General features: G+C 39.4%; 1 protein-coding gene and 1 long non-coding RNA gene across 3 annotated transcripts in view; one reads left to right on the top strand and one right to left on the bottom strand.

Annotated features, from left to right (window-relative positions):
• The window catches only part of O-fut1 (O-fucosyltransferase 1), a 31,735-nt gene extending 23,086 nt beyond the window's left edge, over positions 1 to 8,649 (top strand). The window contains exons 6-7 of the mRNA XM_067087674.1: positions 3,044 to 3,277; positions 7,198 to 8,649. Of these exons, the coding sequence (XP_066943775.1) occupies positions 3,044 to 3,277; positions 7,198 to 7,398 (435 nt within the window). The 3' untranslated portion in view covers positions 7,399 to 8,649. The remainder of the gene's footprint in view (positions 1 to 3,043; positions 3,278 to 7,197) is intronic.
• LOC136829311 (uncharacterized) overlaps positions 1 to 13,650 on the bottom strand; it is a 118,942-nt gene that overhangs the window by 5,991 nt on the left and 99,301 nt on the right. The window contains exon 6 of one of the 2 annotated variants that reach the window (XR_010850352.1): positions 6,306 to 7,303. The exons of the other annotated variant lie outside the window; for it this stretch is intronic. This is a non-coding gene — a long non-coding RNA (uncharacterized lncRNA). Of the gene's footprint in view, positions 1 to 6,305; positions 7,304 to 13,650 lie in introns of those variants that run through there. 2 annotated transcript variants of the gene reach the window in all.

The following is a 13,650-nucleotide window of genomic DNA, read 5'->3' as shown; positions in this document are numbered from 1 at the left end:
GGAACAACCTATGTCGAACTATTCTGGCGCTGCTCAGCTATTTCCTGGTCTGCTACCCTTCCTTCTTCTCTCCAGCCGTCCCTTTGTCTCTGGGATCGGCCTTTTTGATGCGACAACCTCCAGGAACTGCCAGGCTACCTCGTATGGTTCTGTCTTCATCTTCGAGGAGAACTTTTGCCCATATTGACGACTGGTTATTGGAAAAGAGGGATGTCAGGAAAGCGGTTTTCTGTACACCTCCCTCTCGCTTGATACGGCAGAAGTATCTGTCTTATGCAACTGGAGAAGCCCCTTCCTTGGGAGTCTCTGCCTCCTCTCAAGGGGATTTTTCCAGTTTTATAGATGCTTTTCGTCGCTCTGCCTTTTCCTTGGCCAGAATTCTCTTTACTGCATCGGAGCTGGACCATCTTGTTAAAGACATTTTTAAAGTCTTCGAGGTCTTCAGTTTTCTGGACTGTTGGGGCTCTTGCTAAGAAGAGAGAAGACTGTACAACTCTTCAAGAAAACTTTGCATTGGACTGGTTGGGAGTCCTGGCTTGTGCTGATACAGCAGTCAGAGAAGGCTTGCAAGAGTTAGCAACCATATTCACCACAGGAGTCCTGAAGAAACAAAACTTCTGGTGTTCGTTTACCGGGAAGGGAGTCACCCCATCTCAGCGTTCTCTTCCTTTTGGTCCCCCCCCCCCGGGACAAGAACAGTTTATTCCTGAAAGACATTGTGTTGTATCAGAACTCCGGAAGAAATCAACACAGGTCCACCAAGAGGACTAGGTTTCCTGCACGAGCCACTGCAACTGCCTCATTTGCTAGGAAGTCTTCGCCTTCGCAACAACAGCCCTTTCAAAGCAGTAGAGGTCGATTCCAGTCCTGACCTAGTTCCAACCTCCGAACCTCCAGACTCTTGACACCTGTCACCAAGTCAGTACCTCGAAAGTGAGTTATCTGTCCTCCGTGTTCCAGTGGGAGCAAGACTTCTTCATTTTTGTACTGAGTGGAAGAACAGGAATGTAGAGCCGTGGGTACTGAACGTCTTAAAAGAGGGCTATGGAATCCCCTTTCAGGGAGAAACCTCCCTTAGCAACCTCTCTCATCAGCTTAACGGCCTACTCAGTAGGCTCGGAGAGGTTTTCAGCCGTCTCAGGAAGTGACAGCTCTACTCGAGAAGAAAGCCGTGGAAGTGGTCGAGGATTTAGACACAGAGGGGTTCTACAACCGCCTCTTCGTGGTTCCCAAGTCATTTGGGGGATGGAGACCTGTCCTGGATGTCAGTGCCCTGAACTTTGTTCAAACAACAAAGTTCAAGATGGAAATGAGCCAGTCGGTCTTGTCAGCCATCCACCAGGGAGACTGGATGGTCATGATCAACATGCAGGATGCGTACTTCCACATTCCAGTTCACCCGGATTCCAGGGAGTATCTGAAGTTTGTGTTCCAGGTCAGAGCCTTCCAGTCTCGGGCTCTGTGCTTTGGCCTTTCCATGGCTCCTCAAGTTTTTACTCGAGTACTGGCCCCCCCCCCCCTTAGCAAAATGGTTACATGTTATGGAGATAAACATCTCTCTGTACCTCGACGACTGGCTCTTACACTCCCCCTCGAGATTTCAGTGCACAGAGGACCTTAAGAAGACATTTCGACTTGCTAAAGATCTAGGACTATTAATAAATTACAAGAAGTCTCAGCTAGTCCCGACTCGGTCTGTTCTATATTTGGGGATAGTGGTAGACTCTCGTGAGTTTTCAAGCTTTTCTGTCCCTGTTAGGGAGCTGTGGTACTTTCCGAAAAGGCTCAACATTCCTCCTAACTTGGATGTCGTCGACGTTTTCGCTAGTACTATCTCTCCCAAGGAAGAAGTGTTTTAAGGACACATCTTTCTCCTGGCTTTGTGAAGCGATCAAAGGAGGTACTCGGCAGCTGGGGACAACGATGCCGGTACTTTCCATCCAAGAGCTCATGAAGTCAATGGCTTGGTCCATTCCTCACATTCTGGAAGCTTCTGTCGGTCTGGAAGCAAGATGTGGTCTCATAGACCACACTTGTCTTCATGTGGTCTTGCCCACAGGCCCTTTGAACCTTTTTCCCTTGGTCCTGTGGTGGCTGCTCAACAAGTTGTGTGTTCTTACCCAGCTCCTTCAAGAGGACAGGTAGCATCTCACCTAAGGTGTTGGTTCTGGAAGTGAGAAGGATCCCGAGAGTGGCTGGCCTCTTGTCCTCCTACTTTTCCTCCTTCGGGATGAGAATAGGACTCGAACCAACACTTGCTGGATCTGGTGTCTGATGTGGTAAGATTACACATCGAACACCCATTCTATTTTTCTTCTAGAATCATAGAAGAAATTCCACTCCTTCCTTCAGCAAGGGGAGGAAGGAGACTGGCAATAAGGAAAACCCTATCTCGGGTTTTCCTTACTGCCTCCAACGCTTAGATTCTTCCCAGTGTATTTTGTACAAGTTACGTTTCCTCACTCATGTGAAAAGGTCCAGTATATTGCAGTTCCTACACTCCGATCACTATGTCGGAGGGATGGTACTCCTCCTTGCTCTTTCGAACAGGAGGAGTAGCCCAGGTGTGCAGAACTCCATTCAGTTCAAGGGACTCACTCAGCTTCCTCCCATCCAACCAGTGAGTCTTCCTAATGTAAAGGACCGATGGTTTGTATACCATGTTGGAACAAATCAATTTTGAAAAGTAAATTGTAATTTTCCTAGCTATATAAACCTGAGGTCCTTTACATTACATTTTTATGCCCGCCTCTTGCCACCCCTCAATCTGAACCTGGGCCAAAAGGCAAACTGGAATGTTTACATCCAGGCAGGCAGGGATTCCTGCCTACCTGACGGTAGTTACTGCCTAACCCCCTTGTTCAAGAGTTTAATGGCTGTGTCCAGCTTCACCGTAAGTAATTCCTAATCTAAAGGACCTCAGGTTTGTATAGTTAGGAAAAATATAATTTATTGTTAAAAATTGTGATTTCATGCTTGCCAATGCAGAACTCTACACTGAGCTGTCTTTATATGGTGTTGCAATAAATATTTTATTTTTCAGGAAAGAGCTTGTGAGCATGTAGAACATAGTCCAAACTTTTTTGCTGCTCCCCAGTGCTTAGGTTACCGTAATGAACATGGTGTGGCTACACAGGAACTTTGCCTACCATCTGAGAGCACCATTGTGAAAAAACTGAAACGTGTTATAAAGTCTGTTGGAGCCAAGAGTGTGTTTGTTGCTTCTGACAATGATTTTATGATAGAACCATTGTCTAAAGCCTTACATAAGATGAAGGTAAGCTCTGTGTAATTTTCTGTCTACAAAACTAGTTTTGCTGCCTGTGATGTTTAATTATTTTGAATTCTTGCATACAAAAATCTTTATGAATAAAAATTACTTCTCATCCACCCCAAAAATTATTTCAGAATGCCATGTTTTGTATAGGAACATTTAAAATAATTTCATGTTGTTTTGAGCATATTATTGTATAGAGCAATTACTGGGATTGCTGCAATCAACCATTACATTTCTTAAGTAATTTTTTGTCTCTATAGCTGGTTTTGGATAGGAAATAACTGCAGAACATTTTCTCAGTTGAAGGTACCTCCCTTTAACTTGAGTCATTCCCATACAGGACCAGATTAACAGATATAAGTTTATCATACTGATAGTGAACACTGTGCCATGTCATAATAAAGGTTTGTTTCACCACAAGCCCATTATAATTAGCCCATTTTCATGGTCTTCAAATGTTGCAGACAGTGAAGTCTTTTGTTTTACAGTTAAAAGAATAGCATTGTTAGGCCTGCACATGCTTCTACGGTTATTTTTGTACTCAGCAGTTAGCTGTCACATTTTGAGTGTGTATACGTCTCAAGAGAATTCCCCAGATCTTTACTGTTTTCAGAATATCCTGCAAACATTTAAAACATTTGAAACATTCAATACCGTTAACTCATGTATTTCATCATACCAGTTCTTATTTTATCAGGGTGATAAGCAACTCATTGAAGACTCATTGCCAATAGATAACTTCTTTACTAGTCTCTTTGCCAGTAGATAACTTCCTTACTGGCTACTGTGTTTTTGCTGCTGGTCTAGGTGTTAATTTGCTGGTTTGAGAGGGCTTGTTTTCAACAGTTATTATGTGTTCCCATGTGTAATTAGGGAAATTTTATGAGAATATCATCATTTTCAATTTATCCTTTTATCAAATTGCATAAGATAAAAATTTAATTATTCAAGACAATCCCTATGGCCCTTGAAGAGTTGGGTATTTCAATTTTGTGGTCTGGTTAACTTGCCCAGTAGTAATTCCTTTGATGGTTTTGATATTTTTGGTTATGTGCTGCTGGTAATTTAACTTCTTTATGATTAAAAGACAAAATGTTTACATTTTAATTAATGTTAATGTATAGTTCTTCCATTGGGAACTTATTCCATATAAAGAACTATATATTGGTTACAAGCAATTATATACTGGTATATAATTTTTTGAAGGTGTTTACCTTTACCATCATTCTCCTTACAATATGAATGTGATGGGTTTACGAATTTACCATAAGAATAAAATAGTGGGTTGAATGAATACAGTAGATGTAAACATTCTGGCTTCATGGTTGGAGACTATCCAGCAGCTCATGTGAGAAAGAGGGTTTTCAGAGTGCTCTGTTAATGCAATTGCCAACACTGTGTGGCCCTCATCTGTCAGTGTACCAGGGTAATTGGACAGTCCTCTGCAATTGGTGCCGTGAGGATAACTACAGTCCACTTAAGACTACTGTGAGGGAGGCACAGTGGGTCTCCGGTAATTGCAGGGCTTAGGGACAACCACCTGCTTTCAGCGAAAATCCACGATAAGTTATCCACGATAACTGCTGCTTTAACAGTTCAGACACCAAAGACCCCCCCCTAGAAATGCTTATAACTGCTTATTTTGAAAGTTCAAAGACCAAATATACCTTAAACTCTCATCCTAAAACCCTTTAATATAATTTCAGTCAACTTGCAACATTACCCTGAAAATTATATGGCTCACAGCTACGTGTGAAGTTACCTGAGAGAGAGAGAGAGAGAGAGAGAGAGAGAGAGAGAGAGAGAGAGAGAGAGAGAGAGAGAGAGAGAGAGAGAGAGAGAGAGAGAGAACAAACATACATTTGCACATGAAAAATATTTACTACACTAGTGACAGTACATACACAAAGGTAAATAAAGTTTAATTCACAAAACTAGGTTATAAGAATATACAGTATAAGGAAACACTAAACTAAAATCACTCATAAAAAAAAGGGAACACTCCCTACCAAAGCATCGGAGTTACAAGCCAATCAGCAACTAGCAAAGCTGAGATCTGGCAGTGTGATTGGTTGCTACTATCTCTTCCAACCAATAGTGTGTTGTGCTACAAGCCAGTCATCATTGAGGTAACATACCCTGCTGTGTGATCCTTACTTCCAGCCCTATCTATCTATCTATCTATCAGTCTGTCCATCCATCTCTCACATTCTACTAGAACCGTTTGGGTAGAGAGAGAGAGAGAGAGAAAGAGAGAGAGAGAGACTGAACTGAGTTATGTTTACATCAGTTAAAAAATTTATATCTTTCTATCAGTCACTCTCCCTTTCTATCTATCCATCTCTCACATTCTAAGTATCCTTTGGCGTAAAGAGAGAGAGAATTTTGTCCAGGTGCTCCCCCCCTTCACAGTCAATATGTCAAGATGATTGACAGGCCTTTACTCCACCCCCTAAAGTCGGAGACAGAAAAAGATCAGGGATAACAAAATATTGAGCTAAGATGTTACATAATTAATTATATTTTCCTTAACTGATATTTTGCTGTTTACATTAATATTAATATTTGAAAATTACTAAATCATTTATTTATCATATAAAACAAATAAACATACATGTTACATGTGCATAAAATTTCTCTCTCTTATCTCAGTGAGAGAGAGAGAGAGAGAGAGAGAGAGAGAGAGAGAGAGAGAGAGAGAGAGAGAGAGAGAGAGAGAGAGAGAGAGAGAGAGAGGAAGTACATACCACAGCAACGAGCTACATGCTTTGTGAATGGCTACTTCCAACTCCTTCAGCCAGTAGTGTGTCATCATGGTGAGGGGGGGGTTGAACATCGTTTTTTTTTTTATACAGTACCTATTACGATGATACATGATATTGAGGGATTTTCCTTTAACATTTGGTTGATATTTTGCTATGTTTACATTAATATTCGAAAATTAGTAAATAATTTTTTTTATCATAATGTATTTGGCCATGAAAATAAAATGAAAAACAGTAATTAGTTAATATTACGAATTAGTGAATGTTCCGCAATATATTTGGAGATAAGTTCCACAGAAAAACCCGCGATTAATTGAAGGTGCGATTGCTGATCTGCGATCTAGTGGGGACCCACTGCAGTAGATTTCTTGGTGTATCTGCAGGAGAAGACTACATCACTGCAGTGAAAGGTTACAGAGCTGCCTTGGCCCACATCTTCAGGCCAAGGGGGAGAGACCCTTTGAATGCCTGGGAATTGTCTGCCATCATCAAACACTACAAGAGAGTTAAGGTCTCCTGAGTGGGATGTTACCAAGGTCCTCTCCTTCCTGAGGAGGTCTCCATTTGAACCTCTCAAGGTAGCGTTGGATAGAGATCTGATGTTGAAGACCGTATTCCTCCTCCTCCTCCCCCTTGCATTGGCCAAGAGAGTGGGAGAGCTGCATGCCTGGTTGTACAACATCACACATGTGGGGTGGTCCTCCATTTCTTTTAGAATTTGTCCTGGACTTTGTGGCTAAGACCCAGAATCCCACAGTGCCAGACCTAGAATTCAAACAGTTCTCCATCCATTCGTTAAAAGAGTAGGTAGGTGGAAATAAGGACAAGCTGGTTCTTTGCCCATCCAGAACCTTGAGGCAACGCCTGAAGCAGACGGCTCCTCAAAGACCCACCAGCAGAAGGATCTTCATAAGCTTGAGGTGTAAAACTCATATGCCTACCTGTTGAAGCATTTAAATTATTTAAGTCACCAGACAGCCACAGCATGCTTTGCACTGAGTACTCCATTTATGAAAGTTCAGGTTTGTATCCTACGAAAAATACAAATTATTTTGAATTTGGTATTTTAATCATAGCATCAAGCTAAAATTTTTAACTCATAGAACTGTCCTATGGAACCATTATAAATTATAATTAAAAATGTATAACTTTCAGGTCAGTGTGCATCGTCGTGAACCCTCTGATCCACATGTTGACTTGGCAATACTTGGTCGCTCCAATCATTATATTTGTAATTGTATTTCTTCTTTTTCTGCATTTGCTAAAAGAGAAAGAGATGCATTAGGGTTTCCTTCATCATTTTGGGGATTTCCTATAGAAAAAGAAAAGAAGAAATTAGAAAAAGATGAACTTTGAAATTATTTGTTCAAGATTTTATCTGGTGCTCATGTATTCTGCTGTATCACAAATCTCTCAAGTTTATATGCCAGTAGTGTAAGTGCATTGTTTATAAGATATTATTTTTGCATTTTGAGTTATGAAGTTAAATTCAGGTGAATTGTTCTTCCATTGTAGTCACAGAGGATATCAAGATGTTTGTTAGTTGTAAAGAATGTCTTGGGAACATGAAGTTTAGTAAAAATTGAGGTTTGTTTACCCAGACTCTCTCATCTTTTAATACTTGATATGATTAAACCAAAATTTTCTTGAAGAATGTGTTATGGTTTCAAGTTTAAGTCAACCAATTTCTGTAGCTTGGTGGTGCAAGATTTTTTCTAACTTTGTATAGTTAGTTAGTTATAAATGATGTTTAACCAGACCTCTGAAATCTTTTAGGGTTCTTCTCGGGCTGGAAGAACTTTGTATAGTAAGTCTTCAGGGTAATGAAGTGAGTACTTTTAATACCATTATAAAGGCTGTGAAATGTTTAATTTATGCATGAACAAGTTTTCTTTGTGAACTTGATATGAATCATTCTATTCATTAAAGAGGTTGGGGTACAAAATATACTTATGCAATTAAAGGTGCATTTACAGTCTTACTGTTTAAGGATGCATTACCAAGAAGTTTCACAAATAACTTTTTTGTAATTCATATCAAGTGATATTGTGTATGGTGTTAAGAATCATGGCAATGGTCATATTGGTGGTTTTATATGATATTAAAGTTGAATGTGTAAATTCAAACATATTATATGGAAATGTGTGAAGAAAGCAAATCCAGTTAAAACAAAACTGTAATTGAAGACATCCTCCAACTTCAAATAGCAATTAAAAAAAAAAAAGTCTGACAGTGGGAACTGATGATGTCAGTCTGTGGATAGTGAAGGTGGTTGTAATTTATACATGGTAATGCAAGTTTTGCAAGTGTACTAAAATGCAATATGAAGTGCTTTTCACCATATCTGAAAGCATAATATACTGCAGTCTCTCCCCTACTTATATACTGTCTGTACAAATGACTGAAAAAAAAAACTTTTTTAAAAGTAAAGAAAAAGTTTATGTAGCATAGACTTGACAATAGTGCAAATCTAGGGAGCAATTGTCATTGGGTGCTCTCTCTTTCTCTTGATTGTCAAAAAGGTCCCTTCTTCCCTCTCTCTTAAAATGTTTTTATAACAAGAATAAAACGAACCATGGGTAAGATCAATAAATATTAAAATCTTTATATGTAGTGTTTCTACTGGTTTGTACACATTAAGAATATTAGTGAGCAATAGAAAAAACAAAGGAGCATAAAGGAAGTTGGTAATACATAGAGAAAACAAAGATGATAATGAGGTACATTACTGATATATCTCTTAACATGTTAACTCTTATTTGTTTGTATACAGAACTAACCTTTGGTCTTAACTTGAAGGAAAAATTCTCTAGCACCAGCTAGAGTCCAGTAAAAAAAAAAAAAAAGTTATAAGGAGTTGGTGGCATCGGGAAATGGCCAAGATGGTGGTATGAGGGAGGAGGAGTCGACCTCCCTTACCCCATCTCGGGAGCATCACATCAGTTTTTTTTCTGACCGTCTTTGTTGGAAGGCGTGCTGTTGACCTCTCTCCTCAAAAGCTGGTTGTTGTCCACTTCCTGCCTCATTCCACTTGTACCAGATGTAGGTCTCACGATAGCAGCGCAAGTAACCTATGCCCTGAATGTGTTGATTGGTCTCCTGAGCAATGGAAAAATTTTGATAAGAAGAGGAGATATAGAAGGAAGTCTGTGCTACTATCTTGGGACGGGTTTTCTTCCCACTTCCCTTCTCATTTTTGCTCTTATTTTCTGAAGTCTTCTCACAATGCTTCTTCTAACCATAAAGTTTTTACTCCCTCTCACTCTAATTGATTTGGATGCCCTTGCTCTTGTTCACACGTCCGTGATCAAGATCACACTCTTGTTCACACGGCCGTGAGCAATCTTAACATCACAGGAGACCTTCGCGGTCTTGTAATCCGTCACAACGTTCGCCATTTCATCTTGATTTTCGTTCTCATTCCCAAGGGCGTGACCGAGACCAAGACAAAGTTCCATCTTTTTCTAGAGATTTTACAGGCTCCCAAAAGAGTTTTAGGCCTTGAAAGGGCTTAGCTTCTGTTTTAAATCAGGACAAATTATCTGTACCTGACTTTACCGATAGACCAGATTGTGACTCTTGAGGACAGGAGGTAGAGGATACAGATCATGAAGAGTTCTTATCATCCTATGCTGAGGTGCTGGAATTAATTCACGGTTGTAATGGCTTGTCCAAAAGGCCAGTGACAATTAATTTGGATTTATCTTCGGGTATTGAAAATTTGCTAGGCCCTAAGAAATAAGCAAAAACCCCCCTATGGTTGCCATGCTCCAAACTTGCCAGAGGAATTCTTAAGCAAGTGAATTCTCTAATCTCTGGTTAGGATAACTCCTTATGTTCCAGTAGATCCTTCAAGTTACTACTGCCTCCACCTCTTCCCCGGCCTAGACATTTTTATACTACTACACTGGATGTTTCACAACAAAGACAAATCAACCCAGACCTAGTTCGGTTAGGCAGGGGAATATCTTTGGACCAAGTTAAGGCAGAGGGCACTTTTACTTTTCAGGAATCAGCAGCAATAGAGACTTCCGCTTCTTTGGCCTTTTAAGCTATTTCTTGGTTAGACCTTCGGTCAACAGCAGTGGCAAAGATCTCCTCCACTGCTATGGCCACGTCTACATATGGTGCAGCCTTTCTGAGATTATTACAGTCTGGTGGGAAAACCATCTTATACTTGTCCCAACTAACAGCTAATATGTGGGCCAACTGGTTACTTAAAAGAAGAGATTCCACCCTCTCCAAGATCTCAAAGTTCGTCAGTACGCAGAAATCTTGAATAAAAACATTTTTAAGGAAAGATATGTTTCCAGAAATCTCGAAACTTTCAAATTCTCAGTAAAGAATGATACTAAGAATTTTAAATAAATTGCATGGATTTAAGAAAATATTCTCAGTGAAAAGATCTTAGTGGTCATGACCCAACATCTTAATAAGACCTATTAACAGTCTCCTTGGAGTTTTCTTAAGAATTAGCCTATCCCCATAATTTGCACTATGCTCTCATTTTGGATAAATCTCTGTTGGATAAATCTCTGTTAAGATAATTGGCGACCAAAGGTTTACACTCAGGATTTGGGATCAATGCAAATGGAGTAGCATGATCTACATAAGCAACTAGCTCATTTTCTGGACCAAACCACTGCGCATATATAAAGAGTAATAGGCCAAGAACACTATCATAGAGAACATAATTTACATTCACGATGTCATAGTAAGTAGGCGAGAAAGCCACTGTGGCCTAAGCCATTCTGTACCATCCAGCTACATAGAGGACCTGTTCCTTTGCCCTATTAGATGTCACTGATAGCTCTGAATAACCAAGAACTGATGTGGCTCAAATCATTAAATGACCTATTAGAAATGACCAATGGTAAAGCAACACATGCCTCGCAACTCCTCTAATCTGTCACAGCTCATAGATCAGATTACGTATAGCTTCCTGAGACCCTGGAATCTGCTTACACATGCTGACTACCATTTTTTTTTATTCTTTGTACAAATCACTGGAGTGTTGGGACTTTTTTTTTTTTTGTGCGCAAAGGGGCATATTTTAAGGGATGGGTTTGTATGGATATTTTGTTTTAAAAATATCAAACGTAATGCCTATAGGTTTTCATATTTTTTCTTTCAGTATTTACTGTAGATGTAACACAGCATTTTTTAAGGTATATTGTAAGCTTGGTTTACCCACAGGCAGTTGTGAACAGCATGTGATAGATTTCTTACAATAAAATCACAATTATATTTTTATTTTAGTTTATTTTTAGTGTGCATATATTTCCATTATTTTAGTGTATTTTTAAAATGTGCACTTTCTTCTTAGAAACTGATGATGATGATATGTAGTTTAAAAAATATGATTTTTTGTGTACATGTCTATCATAAATGTCATTGCCTCATTTAAGTGTCCATGCATGCAGATTCTAGACAATCCATTCTTGGATGACAATTAGAGAATTGCTTGTTGCCTTGTTGGCATGCATCCTCAGACCTTTGTCTGTACATGGAAAGAACCTCACTTTTCATGTAATCTAGGTATGGGTGTAAGAAGCAAATGTGATTGTTAGATGAGGCATCTTGTATAAATGACTGTTTTGTACATAAATAAAAATAGAAAAAGATAGTCCTGCTGTACAAACTACAGTTGACCCGCAGTACTTGCAGGGGATGCATACTACTACCCCCCCCACGAATACTTAAAATCCCTCTAAAAATGCTTATAATTGCCTATTTTGATAGTTCAAAACACCAAAAAACCTTCTAAAAATACTTATACCTAAATATTTTAATAGTTTTATCACAAAAAGTGCATTTAGTCATGAAAATTAAATGAAAATACAGTAATTTGTGAATATTTCTCTATGAAAATACTGCAAATAGGCGAATTTTCCGTGAATAATGTGTATATATGTTCCACAAAGAAATCCGCAAATAGGTGAGTCCGCAAATCCGGAACCGCAAATAGGCGGGGTCGACTGTAAACCTTTATATCATTGCCTGAATTGCAGTGTACAAAAAATGCTCAAGCTGTTGAAGAAAAAAAAAAATCATGAATAGCTGGTTTTAATAAGGTGCCTCACTTGCACTTTACAAGAAAGGCTCAAGCTGTTAAAGGAAAAAACCATAAATAGCTGATTAGAATAAATTATTCACTCTCAACAGCTGCCTAGAATGACCTCATGAACTCGAGATTAGCAAAGAACTCAATATGCGGAAGTTGGGGTCATTAGCTGTAGATGCTGAAACCGTCTGCATGTTGTAAAGTGGTTTGCATTTTAGATCATAAAGATATGGTAAAAAAGATACAGCAAAAAGGATGTACTCAATGGGTGCACCTCTTATTAAATCCCAACATAAACATGAAACAAAAGAAAGCTTGTCCAAACCATAAATGTGAAACAAAGAGAGTACTATAAACTCAGGGAATCAGGGTGTGCTTACTTTTAAGCTGAAGTATTTCATTCATATTACTACATTCAAAGGTCTAAAGGCTACGTCTTGGTCAAATGTACTACTGTGCACCATTCAAGATGGATCCGGAAAGCATACAACATTCTTTCAGTTTCTAATGAAACCATGTCTTGTCCTGACTATTCATTTTCTCTCAAAAAACGACAACTGAAGTCGTGGGAAGCATGCCTGTCACCAAGGAAGTTGCACCTCTTGTCCTGACCATCAACATTCTCTGCGAAGAGGGAAGATTGAAGGTCTGGGAAAGATTCCTGCTGCTGAGGAAACTTGTGGTTGTTCTCCAAGACTCAATAAGTAGGTTGATCTTTAAATTTAAATGTTTTGGGCAACATCCATGTAGTTCCTACCATGGAATTTTAATGCTAAATGCTTAGGTTATACGCTTGACTGCAGTCTCAGAGAACAACAGGACATCCGAGTAAAAGATGCTCTGCATTCAAAGATGAAAAACCTTCCCAAGCTACAGCCTTGACCACCTGCACTCCAAACACAGACTTTCTGGGCAAAACGATCTTACCCAAAGCAGGAGCAGAAGAGTGTAATCTTAAACATCAAGCAAAAGTTAGGTCTTCCCATGCAAGGAAGGGTATCCAGCAAAGGGACAGATAAGAGGGAATACCGTAAAATAAAATAGCACTAATAGTGTACAAGCAATGAATTGCCTAAGTCAGGTTTAGGTAGCAGGTCCTTAAAACTTGTGTCCTGGAAATATGATTGCTAACTCCTGAATTCACAGGTAATAGTCTCCCTGCTTACTGACACAATCCTCAGAACCTTGACTGTTTGGGGATGAAAATTAGTACCTTTTCCAAGGAAGGAGTCTCAAAAATGCAAACTGCAAGCAGGAAAGACTGTAGTTCTTAGTGTTGTCTGCTTGCTAAGAAGAGAGAACCAAGACAGTCTGAAGCAATATCTCCAACCATTAGCCTGTGTTGATGAAGTTTATAGCAGAAACCCTTCAAAGGCTGCTTTTCCAAGGAAGGAGTCTCAAAAATGCAAACTGCAAGCAGGAAAGACTGTAGTTCTCAGTGTTGTCTGCTTGCAAAGAAGAGGGAACCAAGACAGTCTGAAGCAATATCTCCAACCACTAGCCTGTGTTGATGAAGTTTATAGCAGAAACCCTTCAAAGGAAAT

This window comes from Macrobrachium rosenbergii, chromosome 44 (genome assembly GCF_040412425.1).
Source record: "Macrobrachium rosenbergii isolate ZJJX-2024 chromosome 44, ASM4041242v1, whole genome shotgun sequence".
NCBI classification, from domain to species: domain Eukaryota; kingdom Metazoa; phylum Arthropoda; class Malacostraca; order Decapoda; family Palaemonidae; genus Macrobrachium; species Macrobrachium rosenbergii.
Note: the sequence above shows the minus strand (reverse complement) of the source record. Positions and strands in the feature narration are given on the sequence as shown.